This window comes from Monomorium pharaonis, chromosome 5, assembly GCF_013373865.1.
Source record: "Monomorium pharaonis isolate MP-MQ-018 chromosome 5, ASM1337386v2, whole genome shotgun sequence".
Lineage (NCBI taxonomy): Eukaryota > Metazoa > Arthropoda > Insecta > Hymenoptera > Formicidae > Monomorium > Monomorium pharaonis.
In genome coordinates, this window is record NC_050471.1 from 4,685,101 (window position 1) to 4,712,455 (window position 27,355).

General features: G+C 33.0%; 5 protein-coding genes and 1 long non-coding RNA gene across 7 annotated transcripts in view; 2 read left to right on the top strand and 4 right to left on the bottom strand.

The window, feature by feature from the left end:
* The first annotated feature begins 34 nt into the window (after positions 1 to 34).
* Positions 35 to 3,468, top strand: LOC118645730 (glutathione S-transferase 1-1-like). The gene is made up of 5 exons (XM_036287428.1): positions 35 to 2,021; positions 2,171 to 2,229; positions 2,314 to 2,455; positions 2,543 to 2,710; positions 2,899 to 3,468. Exons 1-5 carry the CDS (start codon positions 1,884 to 1,886, stop codon positions 3,133 to 3,135), a joined length of 744 nt encoding a protein of 247 aa, XP_036143321.1. The 5' UTR covers positions 35 to 1,883; the 3' UTR covers positions 3,136 to 3,468.
* Positions 3,469 to 3,537: 69 nt separating this feature from the next.
* LOC118645732 lies at positions 3,538 to 4,552 on the bottom strand. The gene is made up of 2 exons (XR_004963414.1): positions 4,043 to 4,552; positions 3,538 to 3,711 (listed from the first exon to the last, which is right to left on the bottom strand). It is a non-coding gene; the product is annotated as an uncharacterized LOC118645732 (long non-coding RNA).
* A 1,076-nt stretch (positions 4,553 to 5,628) lies between these two features.
* Positions 5,629 to 8,845, top strand: LOC118645731 (glutathione S-transferase 1-like). The gene is made up of 6 exons (XM_036287434.1): positions 5,629 to 5,701; positions 6,197 to 6,345; positions 7,521 to 7,579; positions 7,840 to 7,981; positions 8,084 to 8,248; positions 8,569 to 8,845. The coding sequence occupies exons 2-6, from the start codon at positions 6,205 to 6,207 to the stop codon at positions 8,716 to 8,718; spliced, it is 657 nt and encodes a 218-aa protein (XP_036143327.1). The 5' UTR covers positions 5,629 to 5,701; positions 6,197 to 6,204; the 3' UTR covers positions 8,719 to 8,845.
* Positions 8,846 to 9,085: 240 nt separating this feature from the next.
* Positions 9,086 to 14,417, bottom strand: LOC105832928 (odorant receptor 49b). Of its 2 annotated transcripts, XR_004963411.1 has the most exons (7): positions 14,122 to 14,417; positions 13,013 to 13,265; positions 12,807 to 12,907; positions 12,240 to 12,569; positions 11,548 to 11,823; positions 10,551 to 10,819; positions 9,086 to 10,409 (listed from the first exon to the last, which is right to left on the bottom strand). XR_004963411.1 is itself a non-coding variant. In XM_028192680.2 (6 exons), the coding sequence occupies exons 1-6, from the start codon at positions 14,398 to 14,400 to the stop codon at positions 10,757 to 10,759; spliced, it is 1,302 nt and encodes a 433-aa protein (XP_028048481.2). In that variant the 5' UTR covers positions 14,401 to 14,417; the 3' UTR covers positions 10,423 to 10,756. The 2 variants fall into 2 exon arrangements, 1 of the variants encoding a protein (XP_028048481.2); XM_028192680.2 differs by lacking the exon at positions 9,086 to 10,409 and having other exon boundaries at positions 10,423 to 10,819.
* A 411-nt stretch (positions 14,418 to 14,828) lies between these two features.
* On the bottom strand, positions 14,829 to 17,212 carry LOC105832931 (odorant receptor 49b). Its single transcript, XM_036287435.1, has 5 exons — positions 16,909 to 17,212; positions 16,654 to 16,757; positions 15,674 to 16,000; positions 15,215 to 15,487; positions 14,829 to 15,138 (listed from the first exon to the last, which is right to left on the bottom strand). The coding sequence occupies exons 1-5, from the start codon at positions 17,132 to 17,134 to the stop codon at positions 15,085 to 15,087; spliced, it is 984 nt and encodes a 327-aa protein (XP_036143328.1). The 5' UTR covers positions 17,135 to 17,212; the 3' UTR covers positions 14,829 to 15,084.
* Positions 17,213 to 19,406: 2,194 nt separating this feature from the next.
* LOC105832930 (neuropeptide SIFamide receptor) overlaps positions 19,407 to 27,355 on the bottom strand; it is a 46,179-nt gene continuing 38,230 nt past the window's right edge. The window contains exon 3 of the mRNA XM_012674267.3: positions 19,407 to 26,523. Within this exon, the coding sequence (XP_012529721.2) occupies positions 25,743 to 26,523 (781 nt within the window). The 3' untranslated portion in view covers positions 19,407 to 25,742. The remainder of the gene's footprint in view (positions 26,524 to 27,355) is intronic.

The following is a 27,355-nucleotide window of genomic DNA, read 5'->3' on the forward strand; positions in this document are numbered from 1 at the left end:
ACTATGAGACACAACTATAAAAATTAAAGAATACAATTCAGCATTATTATTATTATTATTATATATTTTTTAATACACACATAGTAGTATTAGTATAGCAGAAAATAATTATGTGATGAAAATAAATATTTAATTATAGCACAAAAGCTATATTTTAGATGATATAGTCTAAATATAAGATTAGTTAAGCTATTCTGTCACTCATCACTTTATGATTTTCAAGGAAAGTTATTATTAAAATATATTACGAGATAATATATTTTCTTCGAAAATTTCACGGGCATAAAGTTAGAAATTCTCACCTCTGTTGGTCACTTAACCACGGGAAAACTTTTAGCATAGTTTCCATGAACGCTCTACCTTTGTAGAAAATCTTGACCTAGCTCGCAGCCTGGCTTTGTCGCGAACAAAAAGTTTCCACGGCCAGACCAAATCTTCCTCTTTCCACTTGAAATCTTGTTAACAGGTAAATTCCATCTTATTGACCGTTGCGAAGTTATATCTGTGTAAAGGATTTTGAAAGCTACGTAAAACTAATTAAGAATTAATATTAAAATTATTCATAAATTATTATAATTAAAATTTATTAATGTATTTTAATAAATTTATAAGTAATTTAATAACTTTTTTTTTCTTAACATTATTAAATCCATTATAATTTGCTATTTGTTATTTGTGAAAAGGATTTATATATTTTACACATTTAGACACATAATATGTGTGTTTTTATGTGTATGTAAGATTTCCCAGAATTCAATCACATGAAATATACAATGTGATGTTTTGTATCAGAAACAATTTTTACTTGTAATAAAACGTCGTCCGAATAGTAGATTTTAAATGAGAACAATTTAAAGTTAATGAATGAGCGTTGTAAGTTATGCGTGAATTAGGAGTGGCGCGTGCTATGTTTCTCTGAAGATTTCATAACGACTATTCACGAGGTCTATTTTGAATGCATTAAAAGAAAATTTCTTAATGAACTTTAAGACAACAGTAAAGATGTTACAATTTCTGAAATAAAAATTTCGTAATCCTTCAAATATAAGCTTTTTTAAAAATTTATTAAAACATAAAATTAGCAATTTTTCTAACGACTAAAATGAATTCTTATTCCCGTGTCGCGTCTTTTATAATGATAATCTTTGACCCGAAGATTCGATGTTAACGAGTCTTTCGAACTGTGAACTCATTTGTTCTCATTACGCGCGTAATTTGCCATCGGTAGTCGACTTGCGTTAAATTCGATGTTCATTTGGCCGTACTCTTTAAATAGTGTTTAACGATAGCAATAATTACAGCGCAAGCTCTCGCATCCGTTGCATTTAATCACAAAAATACGACATTTATTATCAGACTAGACTATGTAAAAGCTTTAGTTCAGAATATTCAAGTAATATGAATAAGATATTGAAACTTTATTAATGTTACATTATAATTTGAATTAATCTTATTGCCTTATATTATATGATATTTTTGAAATTATATATAATACTGTATATTAAATATGTAAAATTTTTTTATTTTATATATAAACTGTATTTCACAATTATAGCACTTATAATCCTTAAGAAAAGATATAAATAAAAGTATCTGTAATATCTATCCGGGTCTATCTAATGACACTCTAATAAAGGCTAAAGCTATGGTAGACGTATTTAAATTCATGTCGATATATCGATTCGATGAGAAGTAGCAGTCCACAACTGCTTCAGTCTTCATGTAAACCTGGAACTACACGTACATTTGTCCTCACGAAACAAAATATTTAACTTGTTAATTTAGAATCGACGAAGAGATAATTTTTGCGATCGCATTGCAAATTACGTGAATAACAAATACATCAATAAATAATAGCGAATTGAGCTGTTTAAAGTCAAATAATGCCTGTACTATATTACTTTCCTCCGAGTCCACCTTGCCGAGCTGTTATGCTCACGATTGAGGCAATTGGGCTTGAAGTGGAGTTGATAGTACTGAACACAATGGCTGGTGAACATTTAACGCCGGAATACGAGGAGGTATGAAAATTTATTAATGTTAATATATTATAAAATTAGGTAGAAATACATTTGTATTTTGCTTTAAATAATATTTTATTATAGTTTGAATATAAAATAATGAAAATGTAATTCTTAATATTAGAAAAAGCACAATTTTCACTTTCTAGTTAAATCCGCAAAAGACAATTCCTTTCCTAATCGACGACGATCTTAAGCTATCAGAAAGGTTTGCAAAAACATTTTAATAATGCTATGTAATTCATCTTAAGATATATTAAATTACTCAAAATATTTAAATAACATATTTTAGTCGAGCCATCATGACATATTTGGTCGATCAGTACGGCCCGGATGATACACTATATCCGCGGAATCCAGAAGCACGTGCTTTAGTTGATCAACGATTATACTTTGATTTTGGCTATCTTTTTTCGGGCGTATTTTCTTACTACGTACATATACATTTTGTTATTTCTAACTAAACCGTTGCGTTTATTTCTGCCTGTGTGTGATCATGATTATTACGCATTTTATCGTAGTTAACCGTGCTCAGAAAGGAAGCCGATACGTATGATCCAGTGGAATATGCAAAACTCAAAGACTCCTTCAAAATAATGAATAATTTTCTTGAAGGACAAGATTATGTGACAGGAGATAATTTAACGATCGCCGATCTTGCCTTAGTGGCGTCCATAACTACAGCATTGGTAACTTCGATTATGTAATACGTTTGTAGAATAAGATATATATTTTTTTTGTTTTTTGTAGACATTTTTGAAATATACTTTTTTACATTAATTATTTTGTATAATGTTCTGCTTTATTGTTAATTTTCATGTTGACATATCCAGAAAGTATTTTTAAGATCTGCAAATGTAATCGATTTTTTTGTTAGGCGTTTGGATTCGATTTGGAAGAATACCAAAACGTTTCAAACTGGTTAGAAAGAATACAAACGACTGCACCTGGATACGAGAAAGCTAATGGCGAACCTCTCGAGATGTTTAAACAATTTGTTCAGGCTTCGGAAAACGACGCAGAAGAAAACGGAGAAGAAGAACAAGAAGGTGAAGAAGAAGGAGGAGAAGAACAAGGAGAGGAAGAACAAGGAGGAGAAGAAGAAAATGAATAATGTCATATGAATTATATTCAGTTTTCAAGCTGGTACATATTAAATAGATTAAATGTTTTCTTGTTATGCTATTAATAAAATCTCAATCATATAAATAATTATGTAGACAAATTGGTCTATTATAAGTTTTTGTTTAAAAATTTGTATAAAAAATAATTATTGTTGCTTTTTAAATGTTTTTAATATTTTATATATTTCTGTATTTTTTCTGGGTATTATAGTTTATAAACACGAAATTTTAAATATAAACAAATAATGTTTATATAAACAAGCGATGTTTGTAACCACAGTATGTAAAAATAATTACTATAATAAAAATAAATTTTAGTCTCATATATTGATTTGAAAAAATTATATACAAAAATCACATTATTTGATTAGTTTCAAATTATACACACTTAATTTCTGTAAGTTTTTATTAATTTTCAAGTTAACATTATTCTCATCTGTTGGAAACTTGAGCGACGAAGATGATTACGTGCCGACTGATGGCAACGTGATTTTTATAAGACTTATAAATTCGCATTTAACATACGTATGATATCTAACCTGTATCATATGTCGGATGATGATCTACTGAAGATTACAATATCAAAAATTAGTATGGAAAATTGAAATTTTTTTTCTTAATAACATTTTGTTATTTTATTTAATTATTTACATATTTTACTTGGTAAATTGTGACATAATAGTGACATAAATGTATTTAATTCTTGAAATATTAAATTTATTTATACTAATCTCTTGACTCTTCAATTGTTTTTGACTACGAAACATAAGTTACAATTTATAATAATCATGGAGAGAATTATTATTTAGAAAAATGTAAGTGAATTTAGAGTAAAAATATTTTTTTAATATGTTATAAAAAGATATGTCTAATTGTCTAATACGATTGTTCACTTACCGACAGAAAATATTCCAGCGAAAAGGTTGTCCTCTTGACATTGGAATTTATTTAAGCATATACCTCATTAAATTAAAGTACTTATTTAAACCATGACATATATACATATATGTATGTATGTATGTATGTATGCATATGTATATCAGGAATTTTGCCAACTGTAGTGCTAGAAATCTCTTCTATAGGTCTATATTCTATACTATATATTATTTTCACTCATTTGTCGTAATAACGTAAAGTATGACATCGCTGTGCTCAATATCTGTTGCAAATATAAATAGTATTAGATTATTATGAAAAAACAACATATTTATGCATATACACAGAAAATTACCAAGTCTATTGCTAAGAAAAGCATTTACTCAATTTATTTTTCTTCTAAGTGACAGTTATTATTAACAAAAACACTTTCTTGATAACAGCCTTAAAATGTGCCATCACAAATTTTAGAAAAGCTTATTATTGTGTATTCGAAAAAAGAATTTATATTCTTTTGAAGAATATTTTACAAAAAAATAAAGAAATCAATAATGAATAAATTTTTATTTAAACTTAATATTTTTTATAACAGTATCAAATTATTAGAATTCTTTTCTCTATATATGTTATCAAAATTCTCATATTTAAATGTTTTAAATGTAAACATAAATATGTTAATCTATAAACTGAAAAAGTAAGAATCCAAAATTTTGGACTTTTGTTAAGAACTAAAAAAAAAACTTTAATGAAAGGTGCTACATAGAGATATCGCATATATTGACGTGAGGGGATAATCTGAAAACTTTAAGTCAGGAAAGTGTCAGCAACGGGAGACGTATACTTATCGACATATTTTATAACCGGAGAAAAAAAATAAAGTGCACCTCGTGTGACTGTAGTATTGTACGGAAAAAACTGACTCCGATGACAACGGTTTTTACAATTTTCGGTGAATGAATTTTTGGGGGGAAGTTTTAAAGGACCACGTTACTCAGCGAGTCGCACTTACCCCCAAGGACATAACAGCGAAATGCCCAGCGGTTAATATGCACGTGCTCTGATCATCATCATAATTAGTTATTTTATTTTTAATAAAACAATAGTCTACGCGAAAAATAAGATCTAATGTATTGAAAAAGAAGCTAATGTATTGTATAACACTGAACAGTGGCTTGGAAATCAACGTCATTTTTTCCTCGTTGTGCATACAATATAAATTTTGCTGAATCAGTCATACAACGTCAACACTGAAACATTGAAGTTACCTCATTATACATAAACAGCATGATTAGCAAATGTTTTGTATTTTCGACGAATCATCGGCACTAAACATTTCGGTTTGCCGATAAAAAATACATAAAAAAATACTGATAAGAATTGAATTGCGAATGAAAAACTCGCGGGCTGATCAAGTTCACCGAGTATCCGAACTTGCGTGAAACTTATCAGAACCCAATCTTATCAGTAACGCTATTTATTTGTCAGTCCTGTGCAGTGTTGCGAACCTAATTATTCGATACCGAAGCATTGAATAATGTATTTATGCAAATTTTGTTAACTATAAAAGTTTTGCAAAATGAGACAAGCGTACTGTCTTAAAGCGGTAGTTAGACCCTCAGCAAGATCGCATAGAGTTTTGTCGTTCGCCACTGGCTCCCAATCTCGTAACGATACATTGAGGTATGACGTATTTATTGGACCGTTTATTACTTGTCCATTAGGTAAATAAGCGTTTGTGAGAAATTCGTGACGAAGCAGAAACTGCCTCGGACAACACGATAGCCAGTGAGCATTGAGAACCCCCGACGCACATAATCGATCTCACTTTTGCGTGCGATGCAGAGGCTGTCCCGTGTTACGCGGGTTTTATAATTGCGGCTTGGTATAAACTTGCAGTCTATAATTGACAAGTTTTGCTCATTGACTAATTGATGAAACGCCAATTCATGTGCTTTTAATAAGATTCCTTCGAGATAACGTCGCCTGACACGTCGATGACTTTTTTTCGTTTCTTTCCTCTGTCTTTCAGTCACGTGCCGCGTATAATCGGTTGCTCCCTTGAAACGCGAAAAGTCGTCGAAAAATAGTTCCATGGTGCTCAAGTGCCCGCGAATATCTGACGCGCGATTGATCACACTGGCCACTTCATTAATAGCGCGTCCCACGTTTTCGCAGATTTCAAGATGCCCATCGATCTTTACCAAGTTTCCCAAAGTGCGCCATGTCGGGCCGTGCGCTTAGTAGCGGCAGCCGTGGGAGTGGATATAAACCTGAAGCATGTTGACCTCACGACCGGCGAACAACTAAAACCCGAATTTATTAAAGTAATTCGCAATGGAATTTCTTACAAAATAAATGCAGTTAGGAATTAATCAAATATTTTACATTGGCTAATTGAATGATCTAATACTTAACTTTGAACAGTCTTGAAATATATTTTTAGAAAGATTTTTTAAGTACAAGATCGATACTTTAGAAGTACGCTATAAATATGTTTTTAAAGATTATTCTTAATTTAAAGAGAGCAAACCATAAAAAAAATTTTATTTCTAAAAGTAATTTACATAAACATTTATTTTCTTTCGATAAATATTTTTGAGAAGATCTTTCGAAAGTTTTAATTACACATTTGTTTAAACATTTTTAGGATAAATAACGATATTTACGCAACATATTTATTGACGTTCTACTGTTTTTAATATTTCCGTTATTGAAAATACATTGTTTGATAATAAAGTTTGCGATATGTAATAAAAAATTACAAACATTAATAAAATGTTATATTTTATCTTTGAAAGTAATTCTTCATGATATCAATACACTTTAAAAAATTATTGTAAAATGATTTTTGAAAGAAAAGGATTATTGAGATTAATCCACCTTTTACTTTATTCGGATTTAAATCTCTGGAATTTTGCTGTTCTTAAAATTAAAAAATTTTATAAAGGTAAACATTTTTATGATATCAAGTCAAACACATTCCCAGAAATGATAAGTGCTTTGTACAATTTGGGATTTAAAAAATATATTATCTATATAATAGAAATAGAAGTGTATATTATCATAAAGGACTACTTTGTAAGATAAAATATAACATTTTGTTATTTGAGATGTCTATGTTTTTTATCATTATTATAGAAACTTTATTACTAGGTTATTTATTAAGAATAAAAAAACATTTATGTAAATACAAAATGTTTGACGTAATGGAAACTCAAACACTCTTTTAATTTTCTCTTGATTATTAATTCTTATACATTAATTGTTATTTTATAATAACATTGATGTTAATGTGAATCGGAACAGATGTGTACGGTAATTTATAGTCAAAATCAGAAATCTTTAGAAACTTGTGTTGTTTTAGAAAATTTAAATATTGAAAAAATGTAAGTATATTTTTTGTGTTTGTATATTTTTATAATTAATCTATTGAATAAAAGTCTAAATTTGAAGATAATTTAAAATAATTATATACATATTTTTGGTTTTTTAAACATAGATGAATCCACAACACACAGTACCTACTCTTGATGATAACGGCCTATATCTGTGGGAAAGGTAATTATTTCTTACATTTAATGAGTGTCGCAAGTCTGATTTTTACACATATAAAACAAATATTTTTTAAATATAATTATCAATTTTATGTTTTTTAATTAAAAAATTTAATTTATTGCTAAATTTATATTTACGCAACATGAGATAATTTTTAATTTATATATTAGATATTGTATGTATTTTATAAATTTTTTAATAAAATTTATGTCATTTATGCTTAAAACTAAAAAAAATTTATGCGCATTTGTATCGATTAACAGCCGCGCAATTATGACTTACCTGGTTAATCAATATGGCAAAAATGATTCTCTCTATCCAAAAGACCCCAAAAAACGAGCCGTGGTTGATCAGAGACTATACTTCGACATGGGATCTCTATTTCAAGCGTTTTCTGATTATTACGTAAGTTATCCTTGGCTTGTATAATACTTCGTAAATTATACTTAATGTACGTATTGATTGATAAACTTAATAGCCATACATATATGTAAACGTTAATTGCAGTGTCGATTGATCTTTACCAATGTCATTCCGGAGCAAGCAAAATATGATAAATTAAACAATATCTTGTCTATCTTGGACAAATTCCTAGAAGGGGAAAATTATGTGGCAGGAAAAACTCTAACTGTTGCTGATCTTGCCATAGTTGTCACCATTTCTAGCTACAAGGTAAAAAAATAATCTTATGCAAATACAAATTATTAATTTATTAAAATAATTATTAAATCAGTAATAGTACAAGAGAAAAAATGTTTCTACAGGTTCAGTTAAAAAAGCGCTATTCTTTAAAAACTTTTTTTTAATTAAATATTATTTAAATTTAAATAAATTTGTTGAATATATGAAACTTTGCTGTACTTTATACATTTTTATAGATTACAAATAAATAAAATAAAATAAAATAAAAGACATAAATATGTCGGAAATTTAGTTTAACCATCACAATGAAAATAATATTGAATTAAACGTTAATATTTCTCTTTTTATAGATTTTGGACCATGATTTAAGTAAATATAGCAACATTAATAGGTGGTTTGCCAGGATCCAAGCCGAAGCTCCTAAATATAATGAAATTGAAATTGAAAACGGTATGAAGGAATTTAAAATTTTTATTGACAACGCTAAAAAGAAGAAGTAATTTTGTAGCATAGATTTAACAATTGTATGCATTGTTTTAATATTGTCACATTCATTTGTCTTGCAATATTTTTGTATGTCGTACAATTCAACTTTGCAATTAGCAAATAAATTATGATTATTATGAATTAAGAGAGTGTTAATTTAAAAGTATGTATATGCATTCACATAACGAAAATAATAAAAATTAAAGAAAACAAATTTGAAATTTTGGAAAAAGATGAAAAGGTTCTATTTTATTATTAATAATTAGGTTTAACACATAAATAAATCAATAATTAGAACTATACTATGAGACACAACTATAAAAATTAAAGAATACAATTCAGCATTATTATTATTATGAATATTTTTTAATACACACATAGTATTAGTATAGCAGAAAATAATTATGTGATGAAAATAAATATTTAATTATAGCACAAAAGCTATATTTTAGATGATATATTCTAAGTATAAGATTAGTTAAGCTATTCTATCACTCATCACTTTATGATTTTTAAGGAAAGTTATTATTAAAATATATTACGAGATAATATATTTTCTTCGAAAATTTCACGGGCATAAAGTTAGAAATTCTCACCTCTATTGGTCACTTAACCACGGGAAAACTTTTAGCATAGTTTCCATGAACGCTCTACCTTTGTAGAGAATCTTGACCTAGCTCGCAGCCTGGCTTTGTCGCGAACAAAAAGTTTCCACGGCCAGACCAAATCTTCCTCTTTCCACTTGAAATCTTGTTAACAGGTAAATTCCATCTTATTGACCGTTGCGAAGTTATATCTGTGTAAAGGATCTTGAAAGCTACGTAAAACTAATTAAGAATTAATATTAAAATTATTCATAAATTATTATAATTAAAATTTATTAACGTATTTTAATAAATCAATAGTTAATTTAATAACTTTTTTTCTTAACATTATTAAATCCATTATAATTTGCTATTTGTTATTTGTGAAAAGGATTTATATATTTTAAATTTTACACATTTAGACACATAATATGTGTGTTTTTATGTGTATGTAAGATTTCCCAGAATTCAATCACATGAAATATACAATGTGATGTTTTGTATCAGAAACAATTTTTACTTGTAATAAAACATCGTCCGAATAGTAGATTTTAAATGAGAACAATTTAAAGTTAATGAATGAGCGCTGTAAGTTATGTGTGAATTAGGAGTGGCGCGTGCTATGTTTCTCTGAAGATTTCATAACGAAATTACTTTAATAAAAATAAATTTTAGTTTCATATATTGATTTGAGAGAGAAAGAATTATATACAAAAATCACATTATTTGATTAGTTTCAAATTATACACACTTAATTTCTGTAAGTTCTTATTAATTTTCAAGTTAACATTATTCTTATCTGTTGAAAACTTGAGCAACGAAGATGATTACGTGCCAACTGATGGCAATGTGATTTTTATAAGACTTGTAAATTCGCATTTAACATACGTATGATATCTAACCTGTATCATATGTCGGATAATGGTCTACTGAAGATTACAATATCAAAAATTAGTATGGAAAATTGAAATCTTTTTTATTAATAACATTTTGTTATTCTATTTAATTATTTACATATTTTACTTGGTAAATTGTAACATAATAGTGACATAAGTGTATTTAATTCTTGAAATATCAAATTTATTTATAGTAATCTCTTGACTCTTCAATTGTTTTTGAATCTACGAAACATAAGTTACAATTTATAATAGTCATGGAGAGAACTATTATTTAGAAAAATGTAATTGAATTTAGAGTAAAAATATTTTTTTAATATGTTATAAAAAGATATGTCTAATTGTCTAATACGATTGTTCACTTACCGACAGAAAATATTCCAGCGAAAAGGTTTGTCCTCTTGACATTGGAATTTATTTAAGCATATACCTCATTAAATTAAAATACTTATTTAAACTATGACATATATACATATATGTATGTATGTATGTATGTATGTATGTATATATGTATATCAGGAATTTTGCCAACTGTAGTGCTAGAAATCTCTTCTATAGGTCTATATTCTACACTATATATTATCTTCACTCATTTGTCGTAATAACGTAAAGTATGACATCGCTGTGCTCAATATCTGTTGCAAATATAAATAGTATTAGATTATTATGAAAAAACAACATATTTATGCATACACGCAGAAAATTACCAAGTTTATTTCTAAGAAAAGCATTTACTCAATTTATTTTTCTTCTTTTAAGTAACAGTTATTATTAACAAAAACACTTTCTTGATAACAGCCTTAAAATGTGCCCGTCACAAATTTTAAAAAAGCTTATTATTATGTATTTGAAAAAAGAATTTATATTCTTTTGAAGAATATTTCACCAAAAAATAAAGAAATCAATAATGAATAAATTTTTATTTAAACTTAATATTTTTTATAGTAGTATCAAATTATTAAAATTTTTTTTCTTTATATGTTATCAAAATTCTCGTATTTAAATGTTTTAAATGTAAACCTAAATATGTTAATCTATAAACTGAAAAAGTGAGGATCCAAAATTTTGGACTTTTGTTAAGAATTAAAAAAAAAACTTTAATGAAAGGTGCTATATAGGGATATCGCATATATTGACGTGAGGGGATAATCTGAAAACTTTAAGTCAGGAAAGTGTCAGAAACGGGAGACGTATACTTATCGACATATTTTACAATCGGAGAAAAAAAATAAAGTGCACCTCGTGTGGCTGTAGTATTGTACGAAAAAACTGACTTCGATAACAACGATTTTTACAATTTTCGGTGAATGAATTTTTGGGGGGAAGTTTTATAGGACCATGTTACTCAGCGAGTCGCACTTACCCCCATGAAAGTGTCCAAGGACATAACAGCGAAATGCCCAGCGGTTAATATGCACGGCCGACGTGCTCTGATCATCATCATAATTAGCCCTTTCTTCACCGCCCTCCCCAGACCGGTGTCGGGTAAAAGATACCACTTAGAATTGTAAGCGGCGTCGCAGATAGCCGTGCTCTGCACAATTATATCGTTACACGTCCACGTATAAATAAGCAGCTGGATAAGACCGCCTACAAAGTGGAAGGCAAAAATGCACTTTCTGATGGTCACATCCGTTGCCTGCAAACAAAAGTGTTTTTAGAGTTCTTAAGAATTTTAAAAGGTGGCAAAATATTAATTTTTTCAGCGCGGAGCTTGTAACTATTGAAAAGAAAGATTTGATTATTCCGCATATTATTTTGACATAATTACAAATTTTATAATAGAAACTTTTGCTCAATTTCTTAGACGCATGTTATAATTAAAATGTTATTATTTATGCTTGGAAATTATACAAGTTTTAAATAAATGAATATAAGGATTGAAGAGCTGAATTAAATTTAATTTATAAATGCAGAATCTTTTTTTTAAATTTATCAAATCTAATTGCATTTCTCGCATGTCTCGCTGTAAAGTGGAAAAACGATAAAATTAACTGGTGAATAAGCACAGAGTGACGTGAAATAAAGAAGAGGTGGCAAAATTCGAAAGCTCACGAGAAACTGAAATCCACCGAAGCAGATGACTACGCTGGAGAGCAGCAACTGGCCGAGCAATATAGTGGCGAACACGCGTTGCATGTTACGCACGTAACATATGAGCGTGAGATGCTGCTGCAAACAGTCTCGCAATTTCTTGAATGTCCGAATCGTGGCATCTGTTTCTAACGGAAGTTTCTGGTCTATTGTATCCTCGATACAATTTTCGGCAACGACTTCCACTTTGTGAGCCAAGATTTTCAGCTGTGCGGCTGCGTGGATGTTAAACGTGCTCACAAAATTGTCAAAGCAAAAAGTGCAGATACCCGAATGCATTGTCGAAAGCGACTGTAAAAGTAGTAACGTGATTTAAATTTTGACATAGAGAATTAAGAACAAGAATTAATACACGTAATTGAAGTTTAAAGTGTTTATGAAGCGAGACAAATTTGTTTTAACCACAAAAAACTATTTAAAAAATAAAAATAAAATTACATAACAACAATAAAATAATTTTAATAACATTATTGATATAGATCATCTTTATTTAAGTAAAACTCACTATTTTATATATTTTTCTATTACCTGTATGACATATGTGATTTCGTAATATGGAGAATGATATGGAAAATCGACCCACAGCTTGAAGGGTAGAATTTTTTCCGTTTCGTTCTTTTCTTGCGGTTCTATTACAAACAACAAAAATATTTGACGCGGCCTAGCGTCGCTTTATGTGATAATTTGAAAAATAACATTTGCCAATACAATGTAAGTGAAAACGAAAGTTATACCAAAGAAAGGTGCGAAGATGTAATTGAAAGTCGCGATTAAAACTATGAATGTAAAAGTGTAGATCATAGTCATCCCTAATTTGTCGTATCCTCCCAGAATTTGAGCGCCAGTCTCGTCGTAAGTGACACTCCAGAAATTCCTCTCGGCGAAATGAATCATATCCATTATAAAGTCGCGGTAGAACATAAAGCTACCTAGCTTTACTAGTATCATTATTAACAGTAACGTTGCACATAAGTTGGACGTAACAGCCTATGAGTAATAGAACTGTTAAAATAAATCGTATCTGAACTTCCTGATGGTGCTGAGAAATTGAAAATTTTTATAAACGAACAAATATTAAAAATAATATATACTTTTGTAGACATATAATAGGTATTACAAAATGTTATCATAAAAATGACTTAATTTATTAATGGTATTAACAAAATTTTAATTGTTAAAGCTCTATGAAAAAGAGAAAAATTTTTGCAGATTTCATTCTTTTATATGCTTAATGTTTATTTATTTAGAAAAAATCTTTTACACGAGTGATAATTTATATTATAAATATTTCCCTAAAAATAGTATCAAATTCTCTTACCATGATATCATTACCTTTAGCGACAAGTAAAACGACAAAGTATTTTTTATGATAAAATAAAACTATGAAAAAGGTGTGACAACATACAATCTCTTTTATTTACGAGTATATAAACTGAAAGTTGTTATGTAAAATTTTCAGTTGACAGGCAAAGTAAAGCACACTTTGTCCAGGCATACTTTCACATATACACACGTAGTACTAGAAACTGTCCAATTACACTTTTCCAATTACCTATAGCAGAGTTTTAATCCACCGGAGAATAAAAGAAGAATAAAAATAAAGAAGTAAAATTTACCCTTCTATTGAAACTACATATTCAGATTGAATTATCTAGATTTCTCTTCTCGAAACTAAATCGAGACATGTTAAATATAAATTGATCTCGTACGTTTAATAATCTAAAACAATGCACTGTTAAACTAAATAAAATTGCACTTTAGCAACAAAATAAATTTAAGGACGTAACCATGCTGCTCCTATGTCCGTCAAAGGTGAACTGTGCGGCCACATTACGTTACTCACGTAAAAGTCACCTATGCAGTGATACAGATCAATGCCCTCGACAAGAATGGCGAAGACAATCGCCCAAACGGCATAGCCGAACGCGGCGCGCAAGAGCAGCCGTTCCCTCGGCGTTTCGACGTACCATAGCCCGACCACCTTCATAAAGAGACGGGTAATATTCACCGATCGGTACGCCTCACTTCGCGTCATGTCGTACCTCGTGATTTTCTTACACCGCGCCACGGTCTTAAGTGCATCCGAAATGGCCGAGCCATTTTGGCATAAGTGGAAGCCCATTATAGCTAACAAGCGGGAAAATTGGCGCGCACTTACCGTCGCGCTTTTGGCGACAGGCTATAATCGTACGCGTCTCCTTTGCTGAGGGCGATCAATTGGCGTATATATTAAGTTCGATCTTTCCGGTGGACAATGTGGTCGGTGGCCTTTTCTCTTCGCCGCTTCCGTCAGTAGCCCGACTGCGAGCTGTCAAATCTCATCGCAAACGAACGTCTTTACTTGCAACGTGCAAGAACGGCATATTGAGTTATATTAGAATTTGCAGACGAGCTTTTCTTGGTTAATCGTCGCGTAATAAAACTTTTCGCCTCTAAATGTAAGTAAATATAAATACATACAGTACATATAAACGATTATTTGCGAAGGAAGAAAAATGTTTCCCACAAAGTGTTTCCATCAAAAGAATTATCAATTTTATTCGCATTAAAATGTTTACTGTCAAAAAATGCCATTAAAAATAGAATTAAATAATCTTCGATATTCTATAGAGTATTATAATAGTACATAGATACATTTCATATATTATATAAACATGTTATCGTACATTTTCTGGAAATCTACGATTACATGCAACGCTGTATGAGATTCTCAGTTTTTCAAAAATTATTGATATTGTTATGTTCCAAATATTTCTGAACTCTTTTCTCAATTTATTTATTATGCAATTTAAAATTTTCTGCTTTCTCACTCCACGAATTTGCGAAGCAAAGTGAAGTAGGATGCCGAGCTGCTCAACACCTGAAAAAGAGCAAAAATATTACCGCGTATCGCGGAAATGTCCGTCCGTAATTGTATATTTTTACGCTAGATTTACCGTCATAAATGTCTCGAGAGACACCGGGAAGAAACCGCCAGCGGATATGGAACAGGCACGCGCGGATCGCATTATGATTAGCAGAATGGTTTTTCTGACCGCCCTGTTCTCCTCGTGGGATAAAATCTGCCAGTTGGTATTGTACGCCGCGTCTCCAACCGCGCGACTCCCAAGCATTAAGTCATTCGACGTCAACGTGATTACAAACAGTTGGTTGAAGCAGCCGTTGGTATGAGCGATGAATATCATTCGTCTGATGAGAGTACCTCGGGCCTTTTTCAACAAAGACGCGATGAAGATAGCGAATAACGCAGTAAGCTACATCTACGCTCATCTCTCTCTCTCTCTCTCTCTCTCATGCTTATCTAACATCGTTATGTGAGTAAATGGTTCCGAGACATACGTTTCCCTCCCTCATTTTTCTTTTTCCTCGGCACAACTACGCATAGATATACTTACCAGAAACATTTGAAAACCCGCGACACAAAGCATGATGCCGGACACCAACAACTGACAAAGAGTCGTGTACGTGAAAATTTGTTCCATCTTTTCGTTGTACCAGATCAGCTCCTGGTGAAACCTAACGCATTTTCTCAGCTTTTCGTATACCATCTGTCTTCGTTTCTCGTCGAACAAATTTACGGTACCGACTCGTTCGATTTTATCGAGAATCGCTCCCATCTGGTGGCGGAGAATTTTAAACTGACCGGCACTGTGTAGGTTTAGTAGGCACAAGAGATTATCGAAACAACAGAAAATTATGCCACAGTGAATGAGCGCTATAATCTACAAAATCACAAGTGAATGCAAATCGGTGACGGACAGAAGATAAACAAAATAATTGGAATATCTGAGAAATACATTATTTATTTTATTAATAAGAAATTGGCCATTTGTCAATACTTTATCCTTGTTTGAATACAGTCATATAAAATTAAATAGTCATCAATGCAATGCGATAGCACCTTTTAAAAAGTATTAGATGCTTAAGAGATATTGAAGGAGAAAATCTATTTTAAGTCAGACAGTCATGCTGTGTTGAGTTTTGAAGAACAATTTTGGAAAATAATGAGAAGCAATTTTTTTCTTTCAGTACTGTTACAATTATTTGAAAAATGTTTTATTAATAAAGTACAACATTTCATTGATGACTATTCAAGTAATGTATAATATGATTTTATTCCAACAAGAATAAAATCTGTATGAAAGAAAAATAGGAAATTAATATCTTATTAATAAAACATTAATAAAAAAAAGGTAGTATGTATTTTGTAAGTGCTTACATTATTTTGTCTATCTCAAGTAGCTACTAATGTTACTAATTCTCAATAACTTTTTTAAAAACCTAATTAATATGACAACATGAATGTCTCAAAATTTTTTAGAAAATCAATACAGAATCAAATAGTCTTATTATAACAATTATAAAGGACTATTACCTCGATAGTAAATATTATTTCAAAATAAGGCGAGACAGTTGTCGGTACTCCGGCCCAGACATTAAAGGGGAGTATTCTGTCAGATTCGTTTTTCCCTATATTTTCTATATAAAAATTTAACGTAGAAAAGAAATGTGATATCCCTGTCTGCGCAACAATATTACGAACAAAAGTGCTTAGTACCTGAACTAAGATTTGTATCGTTCGTGTTCTATTCTCTACTAAGTAGGCGATGTAAATTTAGATTCAGGATACCGATTATAGGAGTCAGCATGTAGGTGCAAACGGTTCCTTGAGCGAAGAACGTAAACATGCACATTAATAGCAGCGCCCTTTCATTGATCTTTTCCAAAAGCTTGCTTCCGTATGCGTCATACTCGATGTACCAAAAATTATCTTCCGTATATTTTAACATGTTTAACAATTCTTTTCGATGGTGATAGAAAAGGAATGTCTTCAGCAAGATTATAATTAGCGGCATAACACTGCATGCAGTGTATGTGATAGCCTAAAATGTAGTTTAGTTTTTGTTATTAATTTTTTGCACTTAATAAGAATAATATTATTTGGTATGTTCTTGATTTTCTGGAAAAATAAAATTGTAGAAAAAAATCCGGTTTTTCTATTTTCCCCCCAAAATATAGAAAAATTATGATAATGGCAATGAATTTTATCGATAAATTACTTATTAAAGCTCTTAAATGTGAAAGAAATTTCAAAGCATTGATACACTGAGAAATCCATATGGTTGAATTAATTAAATTCTTGTTTAGATATAGGCAAACAAATACATTGGTTAACGCAACAAAAAAATATAGTTTAAATATTTTGTAATACTACACTAACAATTCTATATGGTTGAATTAACTAAATTTTTATTTGGATATGGGCGGACAACTGCATTGTTTTATTGCATCAATCAATGTATTTTTGCGTCAACAAATGTATTTGTTTGCCCACATCCAGACAAGAGTTTAGTTGCTTCAACTAAACGGATTTCTCAGTGTACAACAAAGTGACATTATCTTAAAAGATAAATTTACATATAAAAATTATAAAATTATGAAATGATTGTTAAGCTTGTTATTAAAAATTACTTACATATATAATAAAATTCCAATTATATTTTAATTATAATTACATAAGTAACAGTATGCAATAACCAATGTGAAAACTATTTTTTCCTATACGTTTATAATTATTATTATTATTGTACAAATTTTGATACTTACATAAAAGTCACCTTTACCTAGGTATAATTCGGTCCCTTCAATCCACACGCCTATGACACACACCAATATTGTATAACCCACGAGTCCATTTAACAATCGTTTCTCGATTTTTGATTTAGCAGGCCAGAAACCGACAACCTTCATAAGAACCCTCACCATTCGTATCGATAAAAAATCCCTCTTCTTCAGCGTCATTATGTCCCGACTGCCACTTCAGTGGTTATGGCGTATTAACTATTATAGATTCGTGGTATCGCACGCTGCAATGATACGTATAGGAGATACGTAATAACAAGTACACGCCACGGCAATCGTGGCACAATCTCTTTGATCGAGTTATTCTCTCTTCTATTACTTCAGCCTATTATCATGCTAGTCGTATCGCGGAATGGGAGGGTTTGCATTATTACGGAGTACACACCCTCCTATTTTCTCGTGGAGAAGAACATGCAATGTTAATGGGCCGTGCCGTCGATGAACGTCCGTTCACACGTAAGTACATTTAGATGAAAAACCGTCTGTGCGCGCGGAACCGATACAGAGAAGTGAAAAAAAAAGATACGTGCACACTCTTCAATTTTTACAACAGATGTTACATTCGCAAGATCTAAAGAGAATTTTTCGAAGAAATAGAGATTAGGAACGTGGCAAGATATCACGCAATAACAGAATTCTTACCCTGCAAAAGCGGAAGAGTGTCAATCGACGATTGTAGTTACTAGAGATCACATCTCGTGCGTGTTTAGTATTAAATTTTGGCATAACGTCTTACTATGTGACAATATTGAATGTGTTCATTATCGAGTTATGTGTCCACTTTCGAGTATTCGATATTATCCGATAAGTGTTTGTAAAACCGCAAATGCCTAAGTTTTAATTTAATATAGATCTTATTAGTGAATAAATTAAAGAATCAAATGATTGATTTGGATTTTATGCTACCTCAAAAAGTTGAGAAAAATGCAAACTATCTATAAATGTGTAAAGCAGCTCCGTTTCATTTTACAGTTTTCAGCGACTCAAGGTAAAAAACAGGAACTCATTAAGAAAGTCGATTGCATTTATATGTATGCATTTTGAATTTAATTTTATATTTTACAATATTTTTAGTAATAAAAGGAAAAATGTAAATATATATATATATATTGTTAAAACATTTAGGGTCGATTGTTCCAACTTCTTGGAGTAAATTTACCTATCAGATAAATATATGTTTATCTTTATTTATTTAAGAAAAGAAATGAAGATAGACATATGCTTATCTGGTAGGTAAGTTTACCAAGAAGTTGGAACAATCGGCTCTTAATTATTATTTTTTAACAAAAGAAGAATGAACAAATTGAAATAATCAAACATTATTCTGCAAAAAAAATAGTATATAAAGATTGCATAAACTTAGTTTTATTTTTTTAACTGAACAGATTATTTTATTTTTTATCAACATTATTTTAAAATGCTACTGGATGTGTTAACGAAATTAATAACCGGGGTGGGAATTGGAAGAAAGCATATGAAAGCATATACACAATGGAGATATTTTATTATGTATATATTATGTAATATTTAATATTTTAATGTGTTCCTTTCTGAGAAAATAAGTATACTTATACTCGCAACTTGATACACTTTAGCTACGTGTGTTGTGATTCGGCGTTACCACGGCATCCCCTATAAAATGTGACGGGCAGAGTTGGGAAAATTAAAATTTATTGCTAAATCGTACAGTGTGAACAGAGGAATCTGCGCCCTTGGCCGACAGGCGTGATAACGCTAAATCACCGGCTGTTTACATATTATTTATATATGTATATGCATATACATATGTTCAAAACATACAACAAACGATGACTATCTCTCGTGGTATTTACGTATTCGTCTTAACGGTATGTATTTTCGTTATTACTTTTTATCAATAAGTTATGGGTAAGAGTCATCGACATTGGTAACATTTTTTTTTTTTGGTTGGTACATTACATACATAGTCTGATAGGACGCTAAAACACTTATCGACTTCACTTTGCAAATTGTCTTCTTACCTTCTAGTATGTTTCTATTATTTCATTGTTATACAGATAAAGCTGCGCTTATCCATATAACGCGTAACCGTCAGTAAAATAAGGTAACGGAAAGGAAAAAGGATGGCATATCGTTCGATGTTATGTAGCTTAGAAGGTTTAATATTATGGCCGTCTCATAAAATGTGAGCTCAAATCGAATCGCCAGTATTTGATTTTTATTCGGTAACGCGTGCAACGAAAGTGTCAATTTGTCCGTGACACTGATACGCGTGCAAGTTTTCAAAAGCGACATTCTACTTTACGTGCATGTGTGTGTGTATGTGTTCAAATGGCACAATGTAATTACCAGGTTAATGCAAAAAATTCTTTCATTAAATTCCACTTAAAATAAATTCAGTTTTTTTTTTAATTACATTAGAAAAAAAGTTAAACTTTTTTATGTGAAGAAAAATTGAAGCAATTAATGAAACTTGAATTTAATTCTCAATTTTATTCGACGACATCTCTTCCCGTTTCCTTTTGCATGAACCTAATAATTTATGAACACGACCGAGTAAATGATGTGTCTCTTTCGCACGAATCTTTATAGCATTTTTATACAAAGAGCAAAGAAGGCGTTTTAAATGTACAAAAGCATTTCTTTGCAGTTACAAACAGATGTGCATTTTCGATATCTCGATGTGGAAATCTCGCTTGCACCAAGGCTCTGCCAACATATGTCATTAAACACGCTTGGCCGCTTCGCGCGCGTAACCGACACTTATACCAATGACCGTAGATACGTCCTATCAATTAAACGCTTAATTATCGTATCTCATGTCCCGCTTAGACACGAGATTACTATTGCCTAAGAATATAACAGGGAGCGTCTCGTAGACGATTATAAAAAATTGTATAACAGAATGCTTATGTCTATCAAGAGAAATGCTAGTGTTTCATGCCTTCGCTCGCATATCTCACGCGCTATCAGAAAAAATAGGCTCACGACGATGGATTAACCTTTAAGCGTCGGCTTCAGATACTCTACGCAATTTTCCCGCCGCCGTGTCTCTGGGAATTAATTTTAAACGGTAATCTTCAACTTCATCTTAAAATATCCCGTAAACGATTTACGAGATCGGTAAATTATATAAAAGATTTCATGATAAAAGCATTTTTTCGATGAAACGCTCTAATAAAACTTTGAATAAGTATATATCTTCTGCCATTAAAGCAATATCTTTCTTGAAAATTATCGTTAATGCGATCCGTTGAACACGCTTTTATCATTGACCAAATTTATAAAATATTTTCTGTTTTGAATGGCTAATGTTAATGAAACATTAATTATTGAATTGTATATATTAGTTTTGAAATGTTTATCGACGTAATTCGATTTTAAGTGAGTGATTCAGGTTTCTGAGTTATCGTAACAATCTCATAAAATGATACTATATCAACGATAACAATAAGTAGAAATGTGCAATGTACACGCGCTCGTACAATACGTTGTTATAAGTATTTGCAATATGTTATAACCTAGTTAGGTTTGATAAAATACCTGGCAGACGCTAGCAATGTATTTTGTTCTATGTAAAATGTTATCCATTTCATGTTATCGGGAATTTTTAAATTATTATTAAATCCATTTAAGGGAAAGCGTTATTAACAACAGGACACTTGTCGCGATTAAGGCGTGATTATGAATTTCTCGAACACGTATTACTACTATATAACATCATGAAACGTATTAGTGTCAAAATGGATAAGACAGATTCTTCCATTGGATATCGAAGGTATTTCAAGAATCACTAAAAAGATGTCTCGACCATTTTGATGTCAACCGTACGAGGTACAAAAATCGATTTTTGGACAATCGTTGCTTGAAAATTTGGAAAAGATACTTGATTTTTCAAACTCCAAAGCTTAAATTTTATCTTCTGATTCTTGTGTAAATTTATAGATAATCAAATGATAATTGATTTTAATAAATATTTCTCTTCTTGAACATTATATATGTACCAAATAAAAAACCATATGAAAAAGTCTAAAAAAAGTAAAGAAACTGAGGGAAACTGAGGAAAGAAACTCATCAAATTAATTATAATACTGAACTTTCTTAATTTTTTTCATATCACCAGTTAAGAGTTAATGTCAAAGGGGATTACTCTGAAGGGTATTACTTAGAAGGGGATAACCGTGAACAGGATTAGTCAATTATTTTTTTATAGCGGTAGGTCCGTAAACTTTTTTATCCTTTTTTTATTGCACCTCGTAAGTCCTGGTGACAGAACTTAAGCTGAATAGGCTGTAGATGTTCGAGCAATTCTATTATTTGGATAACTCGATGAAACTTGAACAGGAAATTTCCGATACAAAATAGCTGAACCTTTCAAGTACTGAATATCAAGATGTAATCTGCATTTATCTGAATATGTACAGATAATCTGTGTGTTAAATTGGTCAAAAGTATCACAAGTCTAATAAGTGTGGAAATAGTATATTGTAACATGGTACCAGTACAAAAATACGGCAATTATTCAATCAGAAAATATGCACGATATTCAGAGCACTCGAATTATTTGACTATTTATTTTATCTTAAATTGAATTATTTGAATCTTAAAATCGAATTGCAGTGACATCTAAATATTTGAATATTCAAACCTACCAGAATATCAAATTTACTTTACAACAATAGCTCTCTCTGAACGCTTTCTTCACATTTATTTATTACAATATCTTTTCGTGTGTATCTAATTTATAAATGCAACGAATATAATCTCCCCGCTAATTAAAATATTTCTCTTAATAAACAATTTAACGTAAGAATAACTACGCGATGCAGTTATCGTGAAAAAAAAAATTGAACGCGGAAGGGAGGATAATTCTCGCAACGGATTTGCGTTTCATTAATTGCCTTGTAGTTTTGTAAACAAAAGCTCCAAAAAGTTATGAAACGTTCGTTAAAGTGTGTGCGCGTTGAAAATATTCTGCGGCAAGGACTGACCAATCAATAACAGTAATTAATAATCTGCAGTATACGAAAAACGGATCCTCGACGGAACCGATGAATCTGGGAACGTGTCTGCTGTAAACGTGTGAGTGTCGGTGTGTATTTAATAACAACGTAGCAACAGTAGGTATACATATATAGCACGTACATGCAGACAGAGCGGATAGAACTTACGTTTGATCCTTACATGCATACTACAGTGAGTTATATTCATGCCCGTACACTTGATTACTCGTTACACGTATTCGCCATTTCATACACGTTGTTGTATAGCTGCGGCTCGAGATTATCGCCGGGTGTTACAGCCGACGTAATTCCGGCGCGGGTGTTGCCAATGCTACAGGACGCGTCAACTCACGTGTATTATTCGGAGATCGTTTCCGCTCATGCGCGCGCATGTATGTGCACAAGTGTGAGCGCCTGTAGCATCGAAATTTGAACCTACAGCGAGAAATCGTATCAATTTCAAGTCCTTATCGTTTCCTACGTCTGTCCAGTCGATTGCTGCCACTATCGAACGCGTTGTCCTCACGGCGCGTCCCTTCTTCATTCTTTTCTATCCTATTTTATTATCATTGTTACACTTAATCGCCACCGGCGGATATGAATTGGAGTAGACTCGATGGCTACGTAATAATTCTGCAGTTAAATCTACAGTTCGCCTTGTCTCTCTCGTATAAAAACCTTACGAAAATAATCTCTGCTCTATCATAAAATCCGGCGGTTACCATCTTATCAGCTACGAGGATTCAAGGTAAAGTCCCGCTGCCCTTTGGGAGGGGAAAAAACGCAAGAGCCGATCATCTCTCGGCTCTTAAAAATGTAACGAGTAATTCGCGATCAAACACGATTGCTCTATCGCGCGGAAATCCGCGATCTGATCGATCGCGCGATACCAATGGAACAAAGTACGCCTTTTCCCTTTTATCGTCAACAGATGATCGCGACAAGGTGACAAGCTGCGACAAACGTCGTGAACTTCAGAAGGCTACGCGAATTGTACAACCCTCGGAACAATCCGCACAAATCTCGACGTGTAAACGCGAAGCTCGAATCAAGCTCGAAAAAACCCTGTCAATTAATCCAGCAAGAAAACGAGGACGAACGCATAATAAACAATGATGCACTCTACTGCGAATCAGATCGCCATTCGATCGCGTGACTTTTCCCGTGATGAGATACAAGAATGTAAGAAATTCTTTTAAAAAATCGTCCTAAGGACGAAATCGGACAAAAGGAGATCGGTCTTTCAGAGACGTCTTTATCTCACACGTTTGCATTGCCATAATTTTTTTTTTTTTTTTTCCAGATCTTTGGCACAAGTCGCAAATGTAGAAAACAACGACGTCGCACGGACCACAAACAAATATCGCCGATTAGCATCTCGGTAAGAAAATATACGTATTTTATACAATTATAACAATTATACCTTAGGTACATGACAAGTTACGTGTGCTGGTAGTGTTTACAAAAATTCGATTAATTTATTATTAATCCAATCTTTTTTTTTTTTATTCTGCTCTGTATAAGAATGAATATATCGTAGAATTAAAATTGTTTAATCAACATTAGAGATGCACAATAGAGAATGGCGTGAGTCATTGTCTTACAAGGAAACCAGCCACAACCTACCGATCAGTGTGTTTTCTCCCGTAAAATATAAACAAATTCCCTCCCTCGTAAGTAGAATATCAAACTGTCCTAATGACAATTCTGCAAATTGCTGCGTGCTCTTTCGTCTCACTACGGCTTCGTGTTATCTAATCTCAAGTTTGGTGCAACTGGTGGTGGTCTCAACGTATACGAATGAACCTGCGACATGCGATACCCGTGGATACGTGGTGTAGATAATACCAGAGCCTTACGCGATTTATTTCACCAAACGTCCTGTTCAGTCCGCCCCAACTCGCGTGAACCAATCGGAATCGGATCGAAATCGAGGCCTTTACACCACGCTGCGCCGCATTTGATAAAGCGCCACCGTGTTAATTGGCGCGCACGCCTCCACTTCCGTCATCCTTAATTACGCAAGGTATCCCGCCGACGAGGATCGGCTTAATTGTTTGTTCTCATGACGGAAGTGCCTGCCGGGTGACGAGAGACAACGACTCGACTCGGCGCGTATATCCGTGCGCTCGCGCGAGTCATCATCCCCGACGTCATCTCCACGCTCACCCGCTCTCGCGCTAATTACGTACTCGACACACAAGGGTGCATGCACCGCCGCAATCGTAACAAACTCCTCCACATCTCCCGCTCTACATTATTAATTGGTAGACTTAACTTATGCTCCCCGCTTGCGAACGTATCGTACAAATAGTATCCCGAACGATATAGAATAAGTTCTAAGGTTCATTGAAGCGTAAATCCCGTCCTCCTGCATCACCTAGAAAGCTACCTCCTCGTCGTGTCGTTAGGCGAACAAATGCACAACCGCGCGCTCGCAGCGGCGAACTCGTCTTAACAACTAGGGCTTATTGTGTGTACGCAGTGGCTAACATTGTGACAAAAATCCAAATAACAATGTCTTAAGAGGACAATATGGCAGGGCGACGTTCACAATGTGATTTCATGGTCTGCTAGGAAAGGGAGTCTCTTCTTCTGTTTCCGTCCCGTCTTTCCGTCAGCGACTTCCGGCCCGAGTAACAATCATGTCGATCATCCGCAAGATGATCCGTAATTCTCGGACTGGCTCTGACTTCGGCCAGATTTCGGATTCGACCGTAAGGACGGTCGATCGAGATACAAAGGCCACCGCGTTCTACTTCAGTTTATCGATCGGATCAATATTAAATCTGCGCAATAAAGCGAGGCTAATCTCAGGGCTACTCTCACGCGACTACAATTACACGCCGGTGTGATTAAATATGTAGGAAACATTGCTGTCTTGGTGGACCGGCGGTCCGTGCCAGGCACGCCTCGTCGACGAGTTGTTGTTGTTATTGTTGACGTAGTAGGAGGACTTCCTCATGCTCGTCGAGGAGGACATCATCGCAACGGTCTCGTAGTACCTGAGCTTGCCGCAGCATCGGCCGCTCTTCAGGATAGCGACGAAGCCGCGACGGTACTTCTTGTTGAAGAAAGCGTAGAGGATCGGATTTATGCAAGAGTTGCTGGCGCCGAGCCACTGGGCGATCGGCGTGGCGATCGGCAGGATCTCGTCCTCCGTTTCCGCCACGTCGCCCAGCTTGATCACGGCGAAGATTACGTAAAGAGGCAACCATGAGAGCACGAAGAGTATCACGACGACGACCAACATCTTGACCACCTTCACCTTCGACTTCTGCTGTATCCTCTCCATCTGGGCGTCCTTGGTATCGGTGGGTATATGCCTGCGCCACACCTTGATCCAAATGAGAATGTAGCAAAGGGATATGAGTATCATCGGCAGCACGTAGCAAAGAGTTAGATTGCCAATCACGAAGAACAGCGTGTCATCTTTGGGATGCGGCCACGTTTCTATGCAGAGACGCAAGTCCGGATCGTCGTCGTAGATGGAAACCAAGTCGAAGAACAGCAACCAGGGCGACGTCATGGTCAGGGCGATGAACCAGATCACGACGATCATCATGCGAGCTCGCCGTTTCGTGATTTGACATTTTAGCGGCCACCAAATCGCCAAGAACCTGAAAAATATCAATCGTAAAAGTTGTTAATCATTATCAATTAACGTTAATCATTTATCAATTTTATTACATAAAGAAACTTAAATTTAAAAATTACATAATTTGCTTTTATGTTTTAACGTTTCAACAAAATTTATCTGGCCAAAAAATTTTTGATTCGATACTTTGACTTAGTTTGATTTTTTATTGAGATAGATGAAAATGACTTGATATGCATACAGTTATATCTTCTATATAATTTAATGTGATAAAATATCAAGAGAAATATATATAATAACTATTATTAGAATTAAGTAATGATTTTGAATAATCTATCGAATACATCAACCAGCTGTCGCGAAAAAACAGGACTTAGTGCGAAAAGATGTAAAGAAGAGGGCGAAATCTCTCTCTTAATCGGACAATGAAGGTCTCTCTAGTTGTTAGGCCTCGATTTTTTTATCAGTGATAAACTTGTACCTAGCCCGCTGCACCTAGAGAATAAACGGGCCAGATAACCGATCTGATTTATTGTACCGTTCGAAGAATGCAGAATAGACATTTTATGTGCGCCAGGGCAGGTTCGGGCTAAGCCTGGCGCCTACGCACGCGGTAGGAAATCGCGATCCCGTCGCGTGCGGTCGTCGCCATTTTTAGGTCTTACATTACGGAATTGCCGACAAATATTCCAGTCGCTGTTTCGAAAGACACCTCGCACCCGTCACGCCTCGACGGGCACGCCGCACAAGCCGTGTGTATGATAATAGACACGGGGAACACCTTTTATATGACTCGAGAATAAATCGCGTTTGCCGTCCGGATTATTTAGGACAAGCCGTATTATTTCGAGGAA

Bases quoted from the DNA above. Each gene is read 5' to 3' on its own strand.
- LOC105832931 (XM_036287435.1), bottom strand. From the start codon at position 17,134: ATGCCGCTAATTATAATCTTGCTGAAGACATTCCTTTTCTATCACCAT. The intron at 16,001-16,653 runs GTAATAGTCCTT...GTGATTTTGTAG, and splicing joins AAATAATATTTACTATCGAG to ATTATAGCGCTCATTCACTG. The intron at 15,488-15,673 runs GTAAGTATATCT...TTGTTGAAAAAG, and splicing joins CGGGTTTTCAAATGTTTCTG to GCCCGAGGTACTCTCATCAG.
- LOC105832928 (XM_028192680.2), bottom strand. From the start codon at position 14,400: ATGGGCTTCCACTTATGCCAAAATGGCTCGGCCATTTCGGATGCACTT. The intron at 12,908-13,012 runs GTATAACTTTCG...TGTTTGTAATAG, and splicing joins CATCTTCGCACCTTTCTTTG to AACCGCAAGAAAAGAACGAA. The intron at 12,570-12,806 runs GTAATAGAAAAA...CTACTTTTACAG, and splicing joins AAATCACATATGTCATACAG to TCGCTTTCGACAATGCATTC.
- LOC118645730 (XM_036287428.1), top strand. From the start codon at position 1,884: ATGCCTGTACTATATTACTTTCCTCCGAGTCCACCTTGCCGAGCTGTT. The intron at 2,230-2,313 runs GTTTGCAAAAAC...AACATATTTTAG, and splicing joins GATCTTAAGCTATCAGAAAG to TCGAGCCATCATGACATATT. The intron at 2,456-2,542 runs GTACATATACAT...ATTTTATCGTAG, and splicing joins CGGGCGTATTTTCTTACTAC to TTAACCGTGCTCAGAAAGGA.
- LOC118645731 (XM_036287434.1), top strand. From the start codon at position 6,205: ATGCCCATCGATCTTTACCAAGTTTCCCAAAGTGCGCCATGTCGGGCC. The intron at 7,580-7,839 runs GTAATTATTTCT...ATCGATTAACAG, and splicing joins GGCCTATATCTGTGGGAAAG to CCGCGCAATTATGACTTACC. The intron at 7,982-8,083 runs GTAAGTTATCCT...CGTTAATTGCAG, and splicing joins AAGCGTTTTCTGATTATTAC to TGTCGATTGATCTTTACCAA.